This window comes from Oncorhynchus masou, chromosome 24 (assembly GCF_036934945.1).
Source record: "Oncorhynchus masou masou isolate Uvic2021 chromosome 24, UVic_Omas_1.1, whole genome shotgun sequence".
Classification (NCBI taxonomy): Eukaryota; Metazoa; Chordata; class Actinopteri; order Salmoniformes; family Salmonidae; genus Oncorhynchus; species Oncorhynchus masou.
This window is the reverse complement of record NC_088235.1, coordinates 90,569,378-90,594,267: the sequence shown is the minus strand read 5'-3', so window position 1 is coordinate 90,594,267 and position 24,890 is coordinate 90,569,378. Positions and strand designations below refer to the sequence as shown.

Here is a 24,890-nt window from a genome sequence, read left to right as displayed (position 1 = left end):
GTTACGGCCTTCCTCTGACACAGCCTGGTATAGAGATCCTGGATGGCAGGGAGCTCGGCCCCAGTGATGTACTGTGTCGTACACACTATCCTCTGTAGTGTCTTACGGTTGGATGCCAAGCAGTTGCCATACCAAGCGGTGATGTAGCCAGTCAAGATGCTCTCAATGGTGCAGCTGTGGAATGTTTTGAGGATCTGCTTCTTGAGGGGGAAGTGCCATTGTCATGCCTTCTTCACGACTGTGTTGATGTGTGTGGACCATGTTAATTCCTTAGTGATGTTGACATCTAGGAACTTGAAGCTTTCAACCCGCTCCACTACAGCCCTGTCAATGTGGATAGGGGCGGGATTGGCCCTCTGTTTCCTGTAGTCCATGATCAGCCCCTTTGTCTTGCTGATGCTAAGGGAGAGGTTGTTGTCCTTGCACCACACTGCCAGGTCACTGACATCCTCCCTAAAGGTTGTCTCATCTGCATCTGTGATCAGGCTTACCACCGACGTGTCGTCAGCAAATGTAATGATGGTGTTGGCGTCGTGTGTGGACACGCAGTCATTCCTTTTGTCCAGGTGGGAGAAGGCAGTGTGGAGTGCAATAGAGATTGCGTCATCTGTGGATCTGTTGAGGCAGTATATAAATTGAAGGGTGTCTGGGATGGTGGGATGATGGTGTTGATGTGAGCCATGACCAGCCTTTCAAAGCATTTCATGGCTACATATGTGAGTGCTACGGGGCGATAGTCTTTTAGACAGGTTACCTTGGCGTTCTTGGGCTCAGGAATTATGGTGGTCTGCTTGAAACATGTAGGTATTACAGACTGGGTCAGGGAGAAGTTGAAAATGTCAGTGAAGACACTTGCCAACTGGTCAGCACATGCTCTGAATACACGTCCTGGTAATCCGGGAATCTTAACCTGTTTAAAGGTTTTACTCACATTGGCTATAGAGAGCGAGATCACGCAGTTGTCCGGAACAGCTGGTGCTCTAATGCATGGTTCAGTGTCGCTGCCATTTGCTGCAGTGACTGTTTATGACAGTATGTTATTTAATTATCTGAATTAATCATAGATAAAAGCAATGTCATGGTGAAAATGTAGTAAAGCTTTCAACTAGTCCTGTCAAATAGGCATACAGTACACTGTATATATATATGTATATATACAGTGTATATATATATATATATATATATATACAGTGTACTGTATGCCTATTTGGCAGGACTAGTATATATCAATACACTATATCAATACACTACCTTTCAAAAGTTTGGGGTCACTTAGAAATGTTCTTGTTTTTGAAAGAAAAGCACATTTGTTGTCCATTAAAATAACATCAAATTGATCAGAAATACAGTTTAGACATTGTTAAATGCTGTAAATTACTATTGTAGCTGGAAAGGGCAGATTTTTTAAATGGAATATCTACATAGGCATATAGAGGCCCATTATCAGCAACCATCACTCCTGTGTTCCAATGGCACGTTGTGTTAGCTAATCCAAGTTTATAATTTTAAAAGGCTAATTGATCGTTAGAAAACCCTTTCACAATTATGTTAGCACAGCTGAAAACTGTTGTTCTGATTAAAGATCAATACAACTGTCCTTCTTTAGACTAGTTGAGTATCTGGAGCATCAGCATTTGTGGGTATGAGAAATGAAGGCTATTCCATGTGAGAAATTGCCAAGAAACTGAAGATCTCGTACCACGCTGTGTACTACCCTGTGCACAACTGAGCAACAGGACAAGTACATTAGAGAGTCTAGCTTGAGAAACCTCATAAGTCCTCAACTGGAGGCTTCATTAAATAGTACCCGCAAAACACCAGTCTCAACGTCAACAGTGAAGAGACCACTACGGGATGCTGGCCTTCTAGGCAGAGTTCCTCTGTCCAGTGTCTGTGTTCTTTTGCCCATCTTAATCTTTTATTTTTATTGGCCTAGAAGGCTCTGCCTAGAAGGCCAGTATCCTGCAGTCACATCTTCACTGTTGACCTTGACACTGGTGATTTTATTTAAAAAACAAGGACATTTCTAAGTGACCCCAAACTTTTGAATGGTAGTGTATATATACATAGGCACATTGAAGATATAAATATAAAAATAAATAAATAAAAATAAAAATAATAAGAACCAATGTAAAGACCTGATCAACTTTAGATTTGCATATGTTTGTGGTTACTGTTCGTCATCCAAAGTTAGAGGACAGAGAGACTTCAAAGTGCGTGAGCATCCTTCACAAAATATGAAGCTTCTGGTAACAAACTTTGAACCAATCAGGACGCCTGCTAGTCATGCAGCAAGAGAGGAAATTTAACCTGGACCGAATTACAGAGAACACCCCGCTGCAAACTCTCGTGTTTGTGCGAAAACAGACAATAGTCATTACTTTCCCCGCTAGCATAGTTTATAATGATCACATTAGGGATTCGCTCAGAGCAATGACAATGTTGGGAATGTATGTGCCAGATAGATTTTCTTTGAAATCATCTAATGTCCAGGATGGAATCGGGCTTTACACGGCGAGACAAGTGAAAAAGGTTTGTTTTTTTTGGACAGCACAATTTTGTATGTTTTGGGCATGAAGAAACGTACCAACGTGCAAAACTCATTCGGTGAATGGGAGAAAGGCAGTTTTCTGTTCGTATTTTGGGTTCTTTTTGCGAGTCGCTCCCAAAATCTCAAGCCATAGCCTACTTTAATGCTGCTCTGAGGTGCAGTGCCACGTAGATACTGTAACTAGCTCACTCCATAACAATGTTCACTTAGAACTCAACTCTCGTGTGTTACACAGTAACACGTGTTGATACATATTGAACACTTTCTAATGTACGTTTCCTATGCCGTCATTTAACTTGCATACTCAAAATGTGTCTAGTATTATAGGCTATTACACAATATTGTAACCAAGTTGACAATGTTACAAACAATGGTGGTTGAAAATGGTGCAAACAATGCTTTTTACTGACAGTTATTAAACACTGCAAATGGCCAGGCTACCAAACGTTATTCATTAGACAATCTCACATTGGTCAAAACTTTGAACATGAATGCTTCATTCACGAGGAGCACATCTTGACCACACCCCCTCTTGTTGGGTGTTTGAACTAGGCTACTACAACTTGTAGGCCCAAAGGGAAACGCATAGGATGGATTCATGGACAATACTATGTATTATAATACTATAGTCCTATACTGTTTTACAATGTTTACTACTACATTATTTTTTTGGCATCTATTCCATCGCACAATTTATATCTGATTGCCTTCACATAGCCCCTGACAAAATGGAAAATACCTCTTAGTAAAAAAGAAAGACAAGAAAATGAATACCTTGTATCCTCAAATTCTGACCGTGTGTTTTCTACAAGGGGGAAAAGTTTGGCCCTTTTGCTGGAGAGAAGAAACTACCAAGTGAGCTGGATGAGAGCACAGACACCAGACTGATGTGGGAGGTGATACTAAAACAGACTACCTTCAGTCCTTTAACACTGCAGTCACAGCACAGACACCAGACCGATGTGGGAGGTGATACTAAAACAGACTACCTTCAGTCCTTTAACACTGCAGTCACAGCACAGACACCAGACTGATGTGGGAGGTGATACTAAAACAGACTACCTTCAGTCCTTTAACACTGCAGTCACAGCACAGACACCAGACTGATGTGGGAGGTAATACTAAAACAGACTATCTTCAGTCCTTTAACACTGGTAATCACAGCACAGACACCAGACTGATGTGGGAGGTGATACTAAAACAGACTACCTTCAGTCCTTTAACACTGCAGTCACAGCACAGACACCAGACTGATGTGGGAGGTGATACTAAAACAGACTACCTTCAGTCCTTTAACACTGCAGTCACAGCACAGACACCAGACTGATGTGGGAGGTGATACTAAAACAGACTACCTTCAGTCCTTTAACACTGCAGTCACAGCACAGACACCAGACTGATGTGGGAGGTGATACTAAAACAGACTACCTTCAGTCCTTTAACACTGCAGTCACAGCACAGACACCAGACTGATGTGGGAGGTGATACTAAAACAGACTACCTTCAGTCCTTTAACACTGCAGTCACAGCACAGACACCAGACTGATGTGGGAGGTGATACTAAAACAGACTACCTTCAGTCCTTTAACACTGCAGTCACAGCACAGACACCAGACTGATGTGGGAGGTAATACTATAACAGACTACCTTCAGTCCTTTAACACTGCAGTCACAGCACAGACACCAGACTGATGTGGGAGGTGATACTATAACAGACTACCTTCAGTCCTTTAACACTGCAGTCACAGCACAGACACCAGACTGATGTGGGAGGTAATACTAAAACAGACTACCTTCAGTCCTTTAACACTGCAGTCACAGCACAGACACCAGACTGATGTGGGAGGTGATACTATAACAGACTACCTTCAGTCCTTTAACACTGCAGTCACAGCACAGACACCAGACTGATGTGGGAGGTGATACTATAACAGACTACCTTCAGTCCTTTAACACTGCAGTCACAGCACAGACACCAGACTGATGTGGGAGGTGATACTATAACAGACTACCTTCAGTCCTTTAACACTGCAGTCACAGCACAGACACCAGACTGATGTGGGAGGTGATACTATAACAGACTACCTTCAGTCCTTTAACACTGCAGTCACAGCACAGACACCAGACTGATGTGGGAGGTAATACTAAAACAGACTACCTTCAGTCCTTTAACACTGCAGTCACAGCACAGACACCAGACTGATGTGGGAGGTGATACTAAAACAGACTACCTTCAGTCCTTTAACACTGCAGTCACAGCACAGACACCAGACTGATGTGGGAGGTAATACTAAAACAGACTACCTTCAGTCCTTTAACACTGCAGTCACAGCACAGACACCAGACTGATGTGGGAGGTGATACTATAACAGACTACCTTCAGTCCTTTAACACTGCAGTCACAGCACAGACACCAGACTGATGTGGGAGGTGATACTAAAACAGACTACCTTCAGTCCTTTAACACTGCAGTCACAGCACAGACACCAGACTGATGTGGGAGGTAATACTATAACAGACTACCTTCAGTCCTTTAACACTGCAGTCACAGCACAGACACCAGACTGATGTGGGAGGTGATACTAAAACAGACTACCTTACTCTTACATAATACAATACATACTATTTATGTTCATTGTAGGCCTACTATTGAAATGAAAGGCTAAATAGATTAATTCTGTGGCAGTTCAGATACAGAACAGGTGATGCTTAATTGGAGCTTCTAGTTTGATGCACATACACTTGTTGAATGTAGAGTCTTGTTTTTGTAATGAGTCTTGGTTTGGCAAACTCCACCCACATCGTGTGCCTTTGTTATAATTATGTTTTATCCCCATCATGAGGTTTTGAATTTATCTGAGATAAGGGACAGGTTTAATTACATTTCAGATCAGTGAGATTATGTTTATTTTCTGTGTAGTTAAAAGTACAACTAATTTATTATATGTCAGCCATAAAGAATTCAGGTGTGGTCTGAAATTATACACTGAACAAAAATATAAATGCAGCATTTAAAGTGCTGGTTTCACGAGCTGAAATAAACGATCCCATAAATGTTCCATATGCACAAAAAGCATATTTCGCTCAAATTTTGTGCACAATTTTGTTTACATCCTTGTTAGTGAGCATTTCTCCTTTGCTAAGAGAATCCATCCACCTGACAGGTTTGGCATATCAAGAAGCCGATTAAACAGCATGCACATTACATAGGTGCACCTTGTGCGGGTGTCAATTAAAGGCCACTCTAAAATGTGCAGTTTTGTCACACTCCACAATGCCACAGTCTCAACTTTTGAGGGAGCATGCAATTGGCATGCTGACTGCAGGAATGTCCACCAGAGCTGTTGCCAGAGAATGTAATGTTCAATTCTCTACCATAAATCTACCTCCAACGTCATTTTAGAGAATTTGGCAGTATGTCCAACCGGCCTCACAACCGCAGACCATGTGTAACTAGGCCAGCCCAGGACCTCCACATCCGGCTTTGTCACCTGCCTGATAGTCTCAGATGACAGCTGATGAAACTGTGGTTTTGCACAACCGAATCTACAAACTGTCAGTTGTCTTCACCAAGGTCATGACCTGACTGCAGTTCTGCATCGTAACCAACTTCAGTGGGCAAATGCTCACCTTGGATGGCCACTGGCACTCTGGAGAAGTGTGCTCTTCACGGTTGAATCCCGGTTTCAACTGTACCGGGCAGATGGCGTCGTGTGGGCGAGTGTTTGCTAATGTCAATGTTGTGAACATCGTGTCCCATAGTGGTGGTGGGGTTATGGTATGGGCAGGCATAAGCTACGGAAAACGAACACAATTGCATTTTATCCATGGCAATTTGAATGCACAGAGATACTGTGATGAGATCCTAAGGCCTATTGTCGTGCCATTAATCCATCGTCATCACCTCATGTTTCAGCATGATAATGCTGGGCCCCATGTCGTAAGGATGTCGTAAGGATCTGTACACAATTCCACAATGGCCTGCATACTCACCAGACATGACACCCACCCATTGAGGATGTTTGGGATGCTCTTGATCGAAGTCTACGACAGCGTGTTCCAGTTCCAACCAATATCCAGCAACTTCGCACAGCCACTGAAGAGGAGTGGGACAACATTCCACAGGCCACTATCAACAGCCTGATCAACTCTATGTGAAGGAGATGTGTCGCACTGCATGAGGCAAATGGTGGTCACACCAGATACTGATTGTTTTTCTGATCCACACCCCTGCCCTTTTTTAAACAACAGATGCATATCTGTATTCCCAGTCATGTGAAATCCATAGACTAGTGCCTAATTCACTCACTAACTCAGTAACATCTTTGAAATTGTTGCATTTTATATTCTTTCTCAGTGTTATATGATCATCTAGTAATCTGTAACTTTCATGTTATATTGGATAGAACCACATTGTTTTATATCACAGGGTTTTTCATGGCAACTGTGATTTAGTTTGTAAAACAGCATCTCCAGATGAACACAAAGCTAGATCAAGAAGCTCGGTCTGTATGGAAGGGAGACGTTAATTCCAGCCAACAGTATTTCATGTTCTTGATAGGCATGTCTGTTTTCTGTTTCAGGTCCGAGGTAATAAAGGCGATGTGCTCTATGTTTTGGATGCCAGTAACCCTCGCCATGCCAACTGGCTGCGTTTTGTCCATCAGGCGCCATCACAAGAGGAGAAGAACCTGGCAGCAATCCAGGTACAGCCCCACGCTGAAGATAGTAACACCTTCAGACGTATCTACAGGGAGAGACACAGATAGAGCTGGATATCAGCACATATCTCTGAGTGAGAAGGGGAGAGAGGGAGAAGGAGAGAGAGATGGACATCAGAGAGAAAGACTAGAAGAGAAGCGAGGGAAAGTTAGTGAGAGTGAGTTGAGATGGATAGTGAGAGTGAAATGAAGGGGAATGTGGATTTTTTTGTTTTGTCTGCCTGTGCAGACAGCTTGTAGGATTGCACCATGTGTTACTGATCAAGCCTGCCATATCAAAAGGAGATGTGATGGTGGTTCTGTCTGATGACTGTATGAGTTGTATGAGTTGAGGTGTCTTTCACAGCTGTAAGTAACTCTCTCTCTCTCTCTTATTATGAAATGCAACAAAACATGTCAGTCTGTGATTAAGATCAGATTAATTATATCCATAAACACACAAACACATACACAATCAGATCTATTGGCCAAAGTCGTGAACACACACGCACACACACGCACACACAAACGCACACACACACACACACACACACACACACACACACACACACACACACACACACACACACACACACACACACACACACACACACACACACACACACACACACACACACACACACACACACACACACACACACACACACACATATGAGTCAGGGTTTGGCCTGGGATATCTCAGCTAGAGGAAAAAGAAAAACCATGGTAGAACGGAGAATTTAGAAGGGAAGTAGAACAGAACCTGTGATCTTCTGGCTGAGGTTCTGTCATTAATGCCACAGTGCTAAAGTGATCACTTGTTCAAAGGTCATTCATGTGTGTTAGAGCTCTGTGTTACATCAAAAGTTACATTTATTGTGTTTCTCTGTTAAATTAATATATATGTGTATTTATAAATGCCTTATCCAAAAGAAAATGACGCTTTGATTTGATTAGACCGTGACCTTTAGGATGTGGAAGTAAATGACGACATGTTTAGGAGTTGGAGTGTTTGACCTTCGACCTTAATCAAGCCTCAGCAGACGAATGTCTAGGTTTATTGGGCTCAACCTTCAGCTACCCCTTTTTTTTTTCTGTGTGTGTGTGTGTGTGTGTGTGTGTGTGTGTGTGTGTGGGGGGGTGATTGTGGTTCTGATCTCTCAGGATGGAGAGAATATCTTCTACCTGGCAGTGGACGACATTGAGACAGACACAGAGCTGCTGATAGGCTACCTGGACAGTGATATGGAGGAAGAGTCAGAGGAGGAGGAAGAGGAAATCATCAAATATGAAGATGAAAACAGCAAAGATGCCAAACATCTCGTTGAAATGGGTAAATACCTAACAAAGTTTTACCTACACCTTCATAAACAGTGTTTTGTCAGTCCAACAGTTTATGCTTGAAGTATGTAATGCTTGCACACAGCTTATACTCACACACAGCTTATAATCACACAGAGCTTATACTCACACACAGCTTATACTTGCACACAGCTTACACTCACACACAGCTGATACTTGATATTCACACACAGCTGATACTCACACAAAGCTGATACTCACACAAAGCTGATACTCACACAAAGCTGATACTCACACAAAGCTGATACTTACACACAGCTGATACTCACACACAGCTGATACTCACACACAGCTGATACTCACACAAAGCTGATACTCACACAAAGCTGATACTCACACAAAGCTGATACTTACACACAGCTGATACTTGATACTCACACACAGCTGATACTCACACACAACTGATACTCACACAGCTGATACTCACACACAGCTGATACTTACACACAGCTAATGCTCACACACAGCTGACACTCACACACAGCTGATATTTACACACAGCTAATACTCACACACAGCTGATATGGCTGCATGTGTGTGTAATTTGTAATAATGACTGTATGTGTGCAGAGCTGGTGATCAAGAAGGAGGACCACCCGTGCCTGCTGTGTGAGAGCAGCTTCCCTAGCGAGGAGATCCTAGCAGCCCACCTCCAGAGCCTGCACCAGAGACCCAGTACTGAGGAGAAGGAGTACAAGTGCAGGAACTGTGGCAAGAAGTTCCCCATCAAACAAGCCCTGCAGCGCCAGTGTGTAGCCTACATCATCTCTCTACTCTACTTACCTGACACTCTTGAGTTACACAGAAGTATGCTACCAAGTGGATCATATAGTGGAACTGACAGATTTGCACACACTCAGGACATTTTCATACAACTGAATCAGCCTCTTTATTCATTTTCTGATATAGGACACCTGGAAATATAGTAGTATTGCTGTTCATATCTTTATAGCCTACTCCTATCTGACTCTGTATACCTCCTTCATTTTGCCCTCAGTGTTCTGCACTGTGCAGAGACCCTGGGTCCTTCAGGAGACTCTTCTAGAGCCCACCACCAGTGTTCCATCTGCTACAACACCTTCAGCTCAGAGTCCAGGTAGGCTTACATAACTAGATACGAACATACACATTAGCATAATATGTATACAGGGGCTGCCATCTGTTCCTGTGTATTTGAGTGACTGTGTCTGTATTTTCTGTGTGTGAGTGTAGTTATGACCAGCACAAGGAGGCATGTAGAGGAGACGCCAGGTTCATCTGTAAGGCTGAGAGTTGTGGGAAGAGGTTCAAGAGCAAAGACTCTCTGAAGAAACACAAAGGGAACGTCCACACAGGTTGGTCTCCGTCTCACAGACATGTATACAGACATATAGTCCACACTGGTGATGAAGTAAACTCAGCAAAAAAATAAACATCCCTTTTTTAGGACCGTGTCTTTCAAAGATAATTTGTAAAAATCCAAATAACTTCACAGATCTTCATTGTAAAGGGTTTAAACACTGTTTCCCATGCTTGTTCAATGAACCATAAACAATGAATGAACATGCACCTGTGGAACGGTCGTTAAGACACTAACAGCTTACAGACGGTAGGCAATAAAAAAAGGTCACAGTTATGAAAACTTAGGACACTAAAGAGGCCCTTCTACTGACTCTGAAAAACTCCATAAGAAAGATGCCCAGGGTCCCTGCTCATCTGCGTGAACGTGCCTTATGCATGTTGCAAGGAGGCATGAGGACTGCAGATGTGGCCAGGGCAATAAATTGCAATGTCCGTACTGTGAGACGCCTAAGACAGTGCTACAGGGGGACGGACAGCTGATCGTCCTCACAGTGGCAGACCACGTGTAACAACACCTGCACAGGATCGGTACATCCGAACATCACACCTGCGGGACAGGTACAGGATGGCAACAACAACTGCCCGAGTTACACCAGGAATGCACAATCCCTCCATCAGTGCTCAGACTGTCCGCAATAGGTTGAGAGAGGCTGGACTGAGGGCTTGTAGGCCTGTTGTAAGGCAGGTCCTCACCAGACATCACCGGCAACAACGTCGCCTATGGGCACAAATCCATCGTTGCTGGACCAGACAGGACTGGCAAAAAGGGCTCTTCACTGATGGTTTGTATCACCGGGCTGATGGTCGGATCCACGTTTATCGTCAAAGGAATGAGCGTTACACCGAGGCCTGTACTCTGGAGTGGGATCGCTTTGGAGGTGGAGGGTTCGTCATGGTCTGGGGTGGTGTGTCACAGCATCATTGGAGTGAGCTTGTTGTCATTGCAGGCAATCTCAACGCTGTGCGTTACAGGGAATACATCCTCCTCCCTCATGTGGTACCCTTCCTGCAGGCTCATCCCGACATGACCCTCCAGCATGACAATGCCACCAGCCATACTGTGCGTTCTGTGCGTGATTGTCTGCAAGACAGGAATGTCAGGTTTCTGCCATGGCCAGCGAAGAGCCCGGATCTCAATCCCATTGAGCACGTCTGGGACCTGTTGGATCGGAGGGTGAGGACTAGGACCATTCCCTCCAGAAATGTCAGGGAACTTGCAGGTGCCTTGGTGGAAGAGTGGGGTAACATCTAACAGCAAGAACTGGCAAATCTGGTGCAGTCCATGAAGAGGAGATGCACTCCAGTACTTAATGCAGCTGGTGGCCACACCAGATACTGACTTACTTTTGATTTTGACCCCCCCTTTGTTCAGGGACATATCATTCCATTTATGTTAGTCACATGTCTATGGAAATAGTTCAGTTTATGTCTCAGTTGTTGAATCTTTTATGTTCATACAAATATTTACACGTTAAGTTCTCTGAAAATAAACGCAGTTGACAGTGAGAGGACGTTTCTTTTTTGCTGAGTTTTGAAACAAGTATCTGTTTTGATCTTTTAGCAGTCTGGTCAGTATAGGAGTGTGTAGATGAGAGGGATGTGGTGTAGGCTCTATAAATGTGGCACACATGACTCGTAAATAAATGGGTCGTTCAATCAATTCTGTGCTTTTTGAGAAGTGTAACTTGGTCTAAAGAAAAATTTGATTTCACAAAAAGTTAACATTCTGTTGAAAAGAGCACATGGCTAATAAAAAATGTGTTTTCCCATTTCGAGGTTAAATTAAATGAATTACAAAAGTAAGTGCCTATTAAATGCCAAATAAGGTAACAGGGTTCATCGAAACAGGGTGAAACTTAAATCAACCATGAGTCCCGTTGTGACTGGGGGAATGGAAGCTTGTTGTGTGCAACAGGCAGTGGCAATTGAATGCAAGCTTCACAAAATATATCTAAACTATTTATATTTAAAACAGTTCTAGCCTGTCTATCTATGTAACATGGTTGGAGTGTTATGATCGACCTGCTCAGTTTTACTCCACAAAACACCAGCAAATGGCCGAACAGAGTAGAACCAGCTCACCTGCTTTTACATGATGATTTGACTTTTAGATTTTCAATGTTTCTTGCATGTTTCCTTTTTTTAAATGAAAAGTTTTATCATATTTTAATAGAGTTCAGAGTTCAGTTCATGTAGCAGGGTTGACTTTAAAATGAGGGACAGATGTAAATGAATCACTCATCACATGAAATAAATAATCTTCTTCAGAAATGAATTTGTCTCAGCAAAAAAATAACTAGGGATTTACAATCATGGTGAAAACTTGGAGAAATGTTGGGGTTAAGTGGGTTAGACTCTTCCTAGAAGTCACAGAGGGTGCATGGAGGGACATAGAAATTCAAAATGATGTGGAAACAACGTTGATCTAACCAATATGTGGGCAATAGATGCAGACAGCCTTCAGTAGTGACCCTGTCATGTTTTGTTACATCTTGGTTGCCCCCGACAGTCAGAAGAGAACATACATCTGGTAATTAAACTTTGACCTCAAGTGATTATCTGATAGAATGTGTGTATTTGCTTCCGATGGAATTGGCGTTGCCACGAGGTGAGTGATTATGCTGTTCACTAACATGTGGAATGCCCTAACCATTGTTGATATTGCTAGCCACGACATCATCACAATGTAGATTGAGGCATGAAGAGCAGGATTGGTAACTCTGCTTGTCCAATCATTGTATTTCAGGAAGTTCCAGGCGGAAGCTCATGTGCACCATCTGCAACAGGAAATGTTCCTCCTTACTGAACCTCCAGGAACATCGCAAGGTCAGGCTCCTACCTACTACCTCACTGTCTCACCTTTTCACTGCCTCTGTTTTACATGTATTCCTAGATGCGTTTTGATCCTTCAGAGATCTGGAAGGACTGGATAGGTGTAAGGTGTATGTTGTAATGGCTCCCTGTCCACGTAGCCCTCTGGTGTCTAGTGTCAGGTGTGTGTGTGGTTGGTTTCACACTGGCCATGTCTGTTCCTTTAAGCTCTATTTCCTCCATATCCCTCCATCTCTTTTTGTTCCATTTCTTTGTTCCTGTCCCCTAATCCCACGCTCTGTCTCCTGTCTCACTCTTCTTCTCTCTCAGAAGGAGGTTGGCTTTATGTTCAAGATGTTACATTTTCAGACCGTGTGACAGTAGAGAAAGTTTGGTTTTAATTTCACAAGCTCATCCCCACAGACTCTCATGAAACCTAAGAGGCATGGTGAGTAGACCATAAGGCTTTAACCGTGGCGGCAGGATTCTACCTCTCAGAGATGGACCCTGAAAAATGACAGAACCACAGAACCATTATGTTACATTACTTTGAGAGATTAATGGAGGTAAGGTATTTCCATCATGAACTATTTCACAGTGAAGTATCTTTATATGCTTGAAGTGAATTATCTTGGAGAGTGCATTTGCAGTGAGTTATTTGATTGACTTGCAATTGGTTTGGCTTCCCATCCAAATGAGGATTTTATATTTATGACCCGTGAACCCAGCTGGTGTTTGGGTGAGGTTTCATGTTCCCTGTCAACATTGATCCAATAGATTAATCAGAAGACATTAATCCACTCTAATGAACTGAACAGGTTCATAAGAGATTCATAATGAACACACCTCATCAGAAAAGGTTGTGCTACTGTTAATCACTTAGTTCTGGAAGAGATCATTTAAACATGTCTATCAGTCAATCAATCAGGTTTTTCTTATCTCCAAACTGCCACCCAATGTATTTGAAAAGGGAGAGTACATTGCCCTATTCTGACCTTTTCATGCTGCCAGTGCCTATCCATTCTATACGTGGCACATGTGAAGGTTTAATAAGCTTTCCTGTATTACCGATGCTCTAATCATCAGTCTTTGTCTGTGAGAGAGGCTCTTTCCTTATTGACAGTAGACACAGAAAATGTGTATTGATACAAGGAGATTTGGGTCAGTTGCCACCCGAATTCAATTAATGCTTCATTCTTCTCTTGTATGAAGTAGTTTATTTGGTCATACTTACACAGCTCATATGTTACAGACTTCATTGGAACAGTCGTGTGCGGAGGTTAAAAAGACATGAAGCAAAGAAAGAGAAACATTGTTGGGCCAAAGTTCTATAGAACAGAAGACATGTCACAGCTGAGCTAGAGACAGACACTTCAGAACCCAGGATTATGATTCGCACTAGAGCACTCCAACTTAGCATAATGATACGTTTGCACAAAAGCTACTTAAACCAGTCATTATTAGAATTATCCTGGACTGCTCAATCTTTGAAGCTCTGAGCAGAGGAGCATTTCAGTCTCAGCATATTGTAGCATTAGGCAGAACAGCTATCAAATGTGCTATTATTCAAACCATGCTGAGAGCAGGAGAAGGATTCAAACTTTTCAGCTGTTTAATTATATTTCTGTGTGCAGACGTGGTTGAGCAAGGAGTGAAAGAATGTGTGTATGTGTGTCTGTGAATACTCCTCTGCCTGCAAGTGTGGAAAAGGTTACACATCAAGGTCATACATTGTCATTTACAGAACACAGCGTGCAGTGAAACCCATGATCTCTGTCTCCTACATAACCCCCCTGTATCTGGTTTGTTGGCTAATTTCTGTATCTCCAGGTACATGAGATATTCGACTGTGCTGCCTGCGACAAGAAATTCATCTCGACCAATCAGCTTAAGCGCCACATGATCACTCACTCAGGTAAGAGAGCACACACACACACACACACACACACACACACACACACACACACACACACACACACACACACACACACACACACACACACACACACACACACACACACACACACACAGCTACACTCAGACATCGTATACTCTCTCTCTCTCTCTCTCTCTCTCTCTCTCTGTTCCTGGTTAGAGAAACGTCCGTATACCTGTGAGGTCTGCAGTCGTTCGTTCAAGCGTCTGGACCAGGTGACGGCCCATAAGATCATCCACAGTGAGGAAAAGCCCTACAAGTGTAAGCTGTGTGGGAAGGAGTTTGCCCACAGGAACGTCTATAAGAACCACAAGAAGGTGAACAGGGAGGGTCAGAAAGCTGTAGTCTCTTTTCAGAATGACAGAATGCTTCAACTACATAAAAGGTGGATGTGACAGATTTAAATGGGTGGTTTTTAATATGCAAGTGTTACTGATGGAGATAATGCTGAAACTTAACAAGCACATACATACACAAACGAACATACAAGCATACTCTCACTTCTTCAGAGCTAACATTGTTAGACGTCTCTTCAGTTCTCATTGGGTTTCTGTGGCGTCTGTGGCCTGCCCCCCCTGAAGACTTCCATATTTACTTAAGGGAATAGGGTGTCACTCAGACAGACATGTGGGGTACACATAAACAAATGTACTTTGAACCTTAGCCCCTCAAGCTACTTGTCTTCATCAAGTCAACATACCAAATCAACCATGGGGCGTAACCCTAACTCTAACCCAAACCCCGATGCTCACATATCTGATCCCACATCAACACAGAGACAGGAGACAGCGCTCAGATTGAACCAAGAGAAGAGATGGAGATATAGAGGGAGTGAGAGAATAGATGAGATGTACAGTGCATTCGGAAAGTATTCAGAGCCCTTGACTTTTTCCCCATTTTGTTATGTTACAGCTTTATTCTAAAACAGATTCAATTATTTTTTCCCCTCATCAATCTACACACAATACCCCATAATGACAAAGTTAAAACAGGTTTTTAGAAATTTGTGCAAAATTATTTACAATAAAAAACAGAAATACCTATTTAAGTATTCAGACCCTTTGCTATGAGACTCGAAATTGAGCTCAAGTGCATTCTGTTTCCATTGATCTGTTTCTACAACTTGATTGGAGTCCACCTGTGGTAAATTCAATTGATTGTACATGATTTGGAAAGGTACACACCTGTCTATATAAGGTCCCACAAAACCATGCCAATAGGTCAAAGGAATTGTCCGTAGAGCCAGATTGTGTCGAGGCACAGATCTGGGGAAGGGTACCAGAAAATGTCTGCTGCAAGAACCCGATGGTCACTCTGACAGAACTCTGGAGTTCCTCTGTGGAGATGGGAGAACCTTCCAGAAGGACACCACTCTCTGCAGCACTCCACCAATCAGGCCTTTATGGTAGAGTGGCCAGACGGAAGTCATTCCTCAGTAAAAGGCACATGACAGCCAGCTTGGAGTTTGCCAAAAGGCACCTAAAGGACACTCAGACCATGAGAAACAAGATTCTTTGGTTTGATGAAACCAATATTGAACTCATTGGCCTGAATGAAAGTCTGGAGGAAACCTGGCACCATCCCTATGGTGAAGCATGGTGGTGGCAGCATCATGTTGTGTGGATGTTTTTCAGTAGCAGGGACTGGGAGACTAGTCAGAATCGAGGGAAAGATGAACGGAGCAAACTACAGAGAGATCCTTGTTGTAAACCTGCTCCAAAGTGCTCAGGACCTCAGACTGGGGGCGAAGATTCACCTTCCAACAGGACAACAAACCTAAGCACATAGCCAAGACAACACAGGAGTGGCTTCGGGACAAGTTTCTGAATGTCCTTGAGTGGCCCAGCCAGAGCCCGGACTTGAACCCGATCTATCATCTCTGAAGAGACCTGAAAATCTCTCCCAATCCAACCTGACAGAGCTTGAGAGGATCTGCAGATAAGAATGGGAGAAACTTCCCAAATACAGGTGTACCAAGCTTGTAGCGTCATACCCAAGAAGACTCGAGGCTGTAATCGCTGCCAAAGGTGCTTCAACAAAGTACTGAGTAAAGGGTCTGAATACTTATGTAAATTAGATATTTCCGTTTTTTATATGTGTTACATTTGCAATTTTTTTTCTAAAAACCTGTTTTTTGCTTTGTTATTATGTGGTGTTGTGTGTAGATTGATGAGGGAAAAAAACAATTTAATCAATTTTAGAATAAGGCTATAATGTACCAACATTTGGAAAAAGTCAAGGGGTCTGAATACTTTCCAAATGCAGTGTATTTAGGGGGTGTCAGGCCCATACATTAGCTCTGATAGCTGTTCTCACAAACTGACCGCATCATTAAATACTTATTTACTCTATATTAGTCAATTAAATAGAAAGGAAGGTGTAGGTTTTGATGGTCAGCTATCTGGTATGTTTATACCAAGATATGTAGAGGGGAAATCAGAGGTAGTTTTCAGTGATGCTGTGTACCTTAACCGTAAATGCTGTCCTGTTCTTTCGCCAGACTCACTCAGAGGAGAGGCCGTTCCAGTGTGAGGAGTGCAAGGCCCTGTTCCGCACCCCCTTCTCTTTACAGCGCCACCTGCTCATCCACAACAGTAAGTATGAGTTTGTTTGTGTATCTCTCAGAATGTGAGACTGTAGCCACTAGTACCTACGTTCAGGGCCCCTACAACACATAGATGCTATAGCCCTTAGTTCAGACCTTGTTTTAGCATGAGATACTGAGGGCTTCCACAACCTCCTGGTCCTCTGTGTCGTGGTCCTCTTAGTCCTGAGTGTCATAGCCAGCCAGACAGCCAGACAGACAGACACAGTGGTCCTCCTAGTCCTGAGTGTCATAGCCAGACAGACAGACAGACACAGTGGTCCCCCTAGTCCTGAGTGTCATAGTCAGACAGACAGACAGACAGACACAGTGGTCCTCCTAGTCCTGAGTGTCATAGCCAGCCAGACAGACAGACACAGTGGTCCTCCTAGTCCTGAGTGTCATAGCCAGACAGACAGACAGACACAGTGGTTCCCCTAGTCCTGAGTGTCATAGCCAGACAGACAGACAGACACAGTGGTCCTTCTAGTCCTGAGTGTCATAGCCAGACAGACAGACAGACAGACAGACAGACAGACAGACAGACAGACACAGTGGCCCCCCTAGTCCTGAGTGTCATAGTCAGACAGACACAGTGGTCCTCCTAGTCCTGAGTGTCATAGCCAGACAGACAGACAGACAGACAGACGCAGTGGTCCTCCTAGTCCTGAGTGTCATAGCCAGACAGACAGACAGACACAGTGGTCCTCCTAGTCCTGAGTGTCATAGCCAGACAGACAGACAGACAGACAGACGCAGTGGTCCTCCTCGTCCTGAGTGTCATAGTCAGACAGACAGAAACAGTGGTCATCCTAGTCCTGAGTGTCATAGTCAGACAGACAGACAGACACAGTGGTCCTCCTAGTCCTGAGTGTCATAGCCAGACAGACAGACACGTTGGTCATCCTAGTCCTGAGTGTCATAGCCAGACAGACAGACCGACACAGTGGTCCTTCTAGTCCTGAGTGTCATAGCCAGACAGATAGACAGACACAGTGGTCCTCCTAGTCCTGAGTGTCATAGCCAGACAGACAGACAGACAGACGCAGTGGTCCTCCTCGTCCTGAGTGTCATAGTCAGACAGACAGAAACAGTGGTCCTCCTAGTCCTGAGTGTCATAGCCAGACAGATAGACAGACAGACGCAGTGGTCATCCTAGTCCTGAGTGTCATAGCCAGACAGACAGACAGACACAGTGGTCATCCTAGTCCTGAGTGTCATAGCCAGACACAGTGGTCATTGAGAACTGAGGAGCCCTATAGACAGTTGGTCTTGGCAGGATGGAGTCCTGCATGGTCTCCCAGTCTAGACCGATGACACAGAGATTGTGAAGCTCAAGGCATTTCCTGCTTGTGTCTCTGGAGACAGATCACTATTCACACAAATCACTAGGATACTGGGCCATGAGGCTGAGACTGGTATTATGTATCAGGTGTGTGTGTGTGTGTGTGTGTGTGTGTGTGTGTGTGTGTGTGTGTGTGTGTGTGTGTGTGTGTGTGTGTGTGTGTGTGTGTGTGTGTGTGTGTGTGTGTGTGTGTGTGTGTGTGTGTGTGTGTGTGTGTGTGTGTGTGTGTGTGTGTGTGTGTGTGTGTGTGTGTGTGTGTGCGAGAAGAGCGCAAAGAGAATAAGAGAAACCGCATGTGGGTAGAAAGTATGGTAAAGTCTGGGGAGCCAGGCCGCATGTGGGTAGAAAGTATGGTAAAGTCTGGGGAGCCAGGCTGCATGTGGGTAGAAAGTATGGTAAAGTCTGGGGAGCCAGGCCCATGTGGGTAGAAAGTATGGTAAAGTCTGGGGAGCCAGGCTGCATGTGGGTAGAAAGTATGGTAAAGTCTGGGGAGCCAGGCTGCATGTGGGTAGAAAGTATGGTAAAGTCTGGGAGCCAGGCTGCATGTGGGTAGAAAGTATGGTAAAGTCTGGGCAGCCAGGCCCAGCCAATCAGAGTTTTTCCCACAAAAGGCCTTTATTACAGACAGAAATACACCTCAATTTCATCAGCTGTCCGGGTGGCTGGTCTCAGACAATCCCGTAGGTGAAGAAGCCAGATGTGGAAGTCCTGGGCTGGCGTGGTTATGAGGCCGATAGGCATACTGCCATTTTATCTAAGACAACGTTAGACCCGGTTTATGGTAGAGAAATGAACATTACATTATCTGGCAACATCCCTGGTGGACAGTCCTGCAGTCAGCATGCCAATTGCACGCTATTGTACATTTTAGAGTGGCCTTTTATTGTCCCCAGCACAATATGCGCACCTGTTTAATGATCATGCTGTTTTATTAGCATATTGATATGCCACACCTGTCAGGTGGATGGATTATCTTGGAAAAGGAGAACTCTCATTTGAGAGAAATAAGCTTTTTGTGCATAAAGAACATTTCTGTGATATTTTACTTCAGCTCATAGGATAGGATCACACATAGGATCAACACTTTACATGTTGTTTATATTTTTGTTCAGTATATATACAGAGAGAAAGAGACTAAATCTCTGTGTGTTTATGTGATGTCTCTGTCCACTTGTGTGTTCCGCTGTGAGAAAATTAAGAACAGCTGTCATATCATTTTAACTTGAAATAAATATTACACCTTTACGTGGGGTCAAATGTCACTCAGTGGTAAGCACTCAGTGTGTGTTATGATCCTCGGTGTGTGTGTTTGAGTATCCGTGTGTGTTTCTGAAGGCTTTATTGAATGAACAATAGCCCTTCATCTCTTCTCATAATCAATCATGTTTCTGAATGACTTAAAACCTCAGCATTAATGAAGCCTGTCCCTGACATGAATATTCATGGTGGAAGGTTTTTATGGGACCACTAGAGTGTTAACGGACACAGGCGTCTACTTGTGTCCCACTTTATTGTGCTGACCATCATGTTCCTTCTTTGTAATGGGAGAATTAACACACGTTTGGAGCCAGTACTCACTCTGCCAAGCAAACACACTATCCAACCCACTGATCCCCCTGTAAACCACTTCCCAACAATAGTCTCTGTTGTATGGAGTCACTGAGTTAAGGCGTGAGGAATAACACCAGGCTGTAGTTTATATGGCTCTGGTTGGGAACAGCTGAGAGTTCTGCTTTTGTTTAATGTCAGAGTGATGTCTGGTGTTTTTAATGTTTTTAAATGAATGAATGATTTAAGTGCTGGCTGCTTTTTAAAATGTAATTGCTGTTAAATAAGAGATCCATTCAAAGAGCAGGCAGCTGTGTATGTTCAGTGTCCGCCTCTTTCTGTCCTCTCCTGCAATCTGTGTTACTAGGGAAGGATTCAAAATGAGTGTCATTTTACAAAAAGGTAAACAAATAAGTACTGTCCCGAACATTTGAAAATAACATTATAGGGAGCAGCAACGTAACACACAATGTTCTTTAGCCCATACAATTATCCCGTAGAAATAGTTTTCAGTCCTACTGTGAGGGAATTATGCTTTTATTATGCTTTTAGAAGCATAATAATGAATCCATCTCTTCTCCTCCTCCCTAGAAAATAAGATGGTGCAGAAAAGAGACTATTGGAAAGTGTCTTTCTTTACTGTCATCTTTTGTCACTGCTCCAGGTGAGAGGACATTTAAGTGTGATCAATGTGATGCCACCTTCAAGAGAAAAGACACGCTCAACGTGCACATCCAGGTGGTACACGACGGACACAAGAAGTACAAGTGTGACCTGTGTGAGAAGGCCTTCGTCACCCCCTCTGTTCTCAAGAGCCACAAGAAGGTGAGTTCAGCAATCACTGCCAGTCTGACACACTGTAGAGCCTAGTCCGGACATTGTCAATCTTTCCCAGACAAAATCCTCTTTCAAATAATTATCCAGTATGTGTGTGTGGTTTAAAAAAAAATAATTATATGTATGATTGTCCTTTGAAAGTTAAAGGAAAGTATAGGAAATTGAGATTGCTGTTCTCTTGTTATCTCTCTTAGGAACTAGGCTACAGTATATAGTCATCCTCTACATGCAGCCCAGGAATCATCCGGTCTCTGTTTGTAAATGACATATAACATTTAGTCCATTAGCTCCACAGGGTTTCAAAGCACAGGACAGATCCCAGAGCAGATTACCAGCCTCAATATAACATTTAGTCCATTAGCTCCACAGGGTTTCAAAGCACAGGACAGATCCCAGAGCAGATTACCAGCCTCAATATAACATTGTCCGCTTGGGTTATTGATCAGATTGAGAGCCAAACTGTTTCTTGCCACAGAAAGACTAAAACATAACATGGCCTTGGTACAGTAGGACTGAAGACAGACAGGCACATGAGTTGTCTCTCTCCGGCCGGCCGATGTTCAGAAACGGTGGACTTCTGAGATCTCTGCTCTGGCAGTGATTAAAGACAGGTGGCTGAGCCCAAGAGACCTGGCTGGGACTGAACACCAGGTGTCCCAAAGGGCACCCTTTGTCCTATATAGTGCACTACGTTTGGCCAGGCCCTGGTCAAAAGTAGTGCACTATATAGGAAATAGGGTGCCGTTTCAGACGGGAAAGACACTGAGTACATGGTGCACTGTGTGTTGTACTACACTGTAGAGAGCACAGTCTTTATCCTCCATTTTCTATTCCGCTCATGACAGGAGAGTAAGGATCGTCTTGTTCCTGTCATCTGAGTTTCTTTTCCTCCAGGTGCTGTCTGAGTGTCCTCTCTACTGACAGGTTGATCTGAACATCAACAGTAATGATGTGTTTCTCTGGCAGCCCTAGTTTAGTCTTCCTCTCAGAACATCCTGCAATTGGCGTCAACATTATTCTTAAAGTCAGAGTTGTGTATAGGGGAGACTGGGGACAATTGTCAAATGTTTTGTATTTTAGGCCAGTCATTTTTTTGATATAAGAAACTTCCTAATCATACATACCATTTATAGGTCTATAACATGAAGCAATCAGATAACATTATTGATTTTAATCTGAAATGTCCAGACGTTACATTTGCCCCTTGCCAAGGGCTGGGGCCAAATGTAACACCTAAAAAATAATGTAACGGCCGTTGTTGGTGGAAGAAGGTGAGGACCAATGCGCAGCGTGGTAAGTGTCCATATTGATAATTTATTATCACGAGAACACTAAACAAAATAACAAAGGAGAATGAACAAAATGAAACAGTCCTGTCTGGTGTAGACACAAAACAGAAAACAATCACCCACAACGCAAGGGTGAAAAACAGGCTACCTAAGTATGGTTCTCAATCAGGGACAACGATTGACAGCTGCCTCTGATTGACAACCATACCAGGCCAAACACAGAAATACCAAATCATAGGAAAACTAACATAGACAACCCACCCAACTCACGCCCTGACCATACTAAAACAAAGACATAACAAAATAACTAAGGTCAGAACGTGACAAATAAACCCAAAAAATCACTTCACTCCAAAAACATTAATGTTTATGAATTATCATAGACACATGTAATGATTTTGCAAGAAATATGATTATTTATATGTCACCCCGCTCCTCCCATGTCACCCAGCACCCCCCATGTCACCCCGCTCCTCCCATGTCACCCTGCACCTCCCATGTCACCCGGCTCCTCCCATGTCACCCGGCTCCTCCCATGTCACCCGTCTCCTCCCATGTCACCCGGCTTCTCCCATGTCACCCTGCTCCTCCGATGTCACCCCGCACCTCCCATGTCACCCCGCACCTCCCATGTCACCCCGTTCCTCCCATGTCACCCCGTTCCTCCCATGTCACCCCGTTCTTCCCATGTCACCCGGCTCCTCTCATGTCACCCGGCTCCTCCCATGTCACCCCGCTCCTTCCTCACACTCCACTTGCTTCCAGTAGAAGCTCACATCCGCTACAAGACCATGGTACTTACCTACGGAGCAGCAAGGGGAACTGCACCTCCCTACCATCAGGCTCTGCTCAAACCCTACACCCCAACCCGAGGACTCCGTTCTGCCACCTCTGGGCCTTTTGGCACCATGGGAAGGTAGCAGAGTCCCTGCCCATCTTCTGAAAGCACCTGAAACTCTACTCTTCTTCAAAGAGTACCTTAAATTATCCTCCTCCTCACCTCAACCCCCCCCCACCCCCTTCTATTGTTTCTGACTGCTGATAGCTACTTCATTGAGAAAATGTAACTTATTATGACTGTGATATGTGGCTGTCCCACCTCGCTATCGACTCAATTGTTAAATGGTAGAATGTACAGTACCGGTATATTGTTTTTGTTTTGTGTGTGAAGAAATGACAGCGGTTTTGGCCAAGTTATTCATGTCACATCCGTATTACAAGGATGGTTTAATGATTACGTCTAACCCCAATACCTTGAAAAGTGTTGTTTTGGAACATAATGTTCCATAGGGAAAACTATATGAAGCTTTTTATGAAGTAAGAATACCAGTGATATTTCTCCTTGTCCTTCAAACAACAAACCAAACAATTGTACATTGAGGCATCTGGAAGACATCTGTCTGTGTGAGAGAGAGGGAGAATGAAGGAAAGGGCTTATGTAACATAACGCCGGTGGCGTGGGATGCAGGGGGTGATGGGGGATGGAGAGAAGAGGAGGATAGAAAGGGGGTACTCCTGTCTATATTGTTGTACTGCTGTTTAAACTGTCACTCAGCATTTGAGCTTCTTATACTTGTGTTTATTCTGTGGAATTGACATCAGGCCAGCAGCAGAATTCACCACATACCTACCTTTCAGCAGAGAGTAAGAAAGAGAGGGAGTGAAGGAGAATGAAGGACGAAAGAAAGAGGGAGAGAACATTTAGGCTTGCTGGGTGCAGCACACTCCTCTCTTTGAGGAGCAAGGGGAGAAAGCGGGATGAGGAGAGGAATGCAATCAGAGCAGATCTATCTGGTCTCCACCCTACCCCTCACCCTCCTGGCTCTTTGTCTCTAATGAGATGCCTGCATCGCTTGTATTCTTTAATCCAGCTTCCAGGAGAAAGACTTAATTGAAACCACTAGTCAGCCTGTAGGGTTCCCATGTAGAGCCTGTAGAGTTCAGAGCCTGTATAGTTCTCATTGGAGAGCCTGTATTATTATTTGACCCTGCTGGTCATCTATGAACATTTGAACATCTTGGCCATGTTATATTCTCCACCCGGCACAGCCAGAAGAGGACTGGCCACCCCTCATAGCCTGGTTCCTCTCTAGGTTTCTTAGGTTATGGCCTTTCTAGGGAGTTCTTCCTAGCCACTGTGCTTCTACACCTGCATTGCTTGCTGTTTGGGGGTTTAGGCTGGGTTTCAGTACAGCACTTTGTGACATAAGCTGATGTAAGAAGGGATTTATAAATACATTTGATTGATTGATTAATTTATTGATTGTAGAGTTCAGAGCCTCTACAGTTCTCATTGGAGAGCCTGTATAGTTCTCATTGGAGAGCTGTAGAGTTCAGAGCCTGTATAGTTCCCATTGGAGAGCCTGTTGAATTCAGAACCTATAGAGTTCCCATTGGAGAGCTTGTAGAGTTCAGAGCCTATAGAGTTCCCATTGGAGAGCTGTAGAGTTCAGAGCCTATAGAGTTCCCATTGGAGAGCTGTAGAGTTCAGAGCCTATAGAGTTCCCATTGGAGAGCTGTAGAGTTCAGAGCCTATAGAGTTCCCATTGGAGAGCTGTAGAGTTCAGAGCCTATAGAGTTCCCATT

The 24,890-nt window shown here is 43.8% G+C and overlaps 1 protein-coding gene across 1 annotated transcript in view; it reads left to right on the top strand.

Moving 5' to 3' along the window:
- The first annotated feature begins 2,282 nt into the window (after positions 1 to 2,282).
- The window catches only part of LOC135512987 (PR domain zinc finger protein 5-like), a 49,695-nt gene continuing 27,087 nt past the window's right edge, over positions 2,283 to 24,890 (top strand). The window contains exons 1-12 of the mRNA XM_064935563.1: positions 2,283 to 2,532; positions 3,364 to 3,447; positions 7,135 to 7,257; positions 8,416 to 8,584; positions 9,184 to 9,361; positions 9,611 to 9,709; positions 9,826 to 9,947; positions 12,701 to 12,780; positions 14,596 to 14,680; positions 14,861 to 15,018; positions 17,202 to 17,295; positions 20,843 to 21,003. Of these exons, the coding sequence (XP_064791635.1) occupies positions 2,287 to 2,532; positions 3,364 to 3,447; positions 7,135 to 7,257; positions 8,416 to 8,584; positions 9,184 to 9,361; positions 9,611 to 9,709; positions 9,826 to 9,947; positions 12,701 to 12,780; positions 14,596 to 14,680; positions 14,861 to 15,018; positions 17,202 to 17,295; positions 20,843 to 21,003 (1,599 nt within the window). The 5' untranslated portion in view covers positions 2,283 to 2,286. The remainder of the gene's footprint in view (positions 2,533 to 3,363; positions 3,448 to 7,134; positions 7,258 to 8,415; positions 8,585 to 9,183; positions 9,362 to 9,610; positions 9,710 to 9,825; positions 9,948 to 12,700; positions 12,781 to 14,595; positions 14,681 to 14,860; positions 15,019 to 17,201; positions 17,296 to 20,842; positions 21,004 to 24,890) is intronic.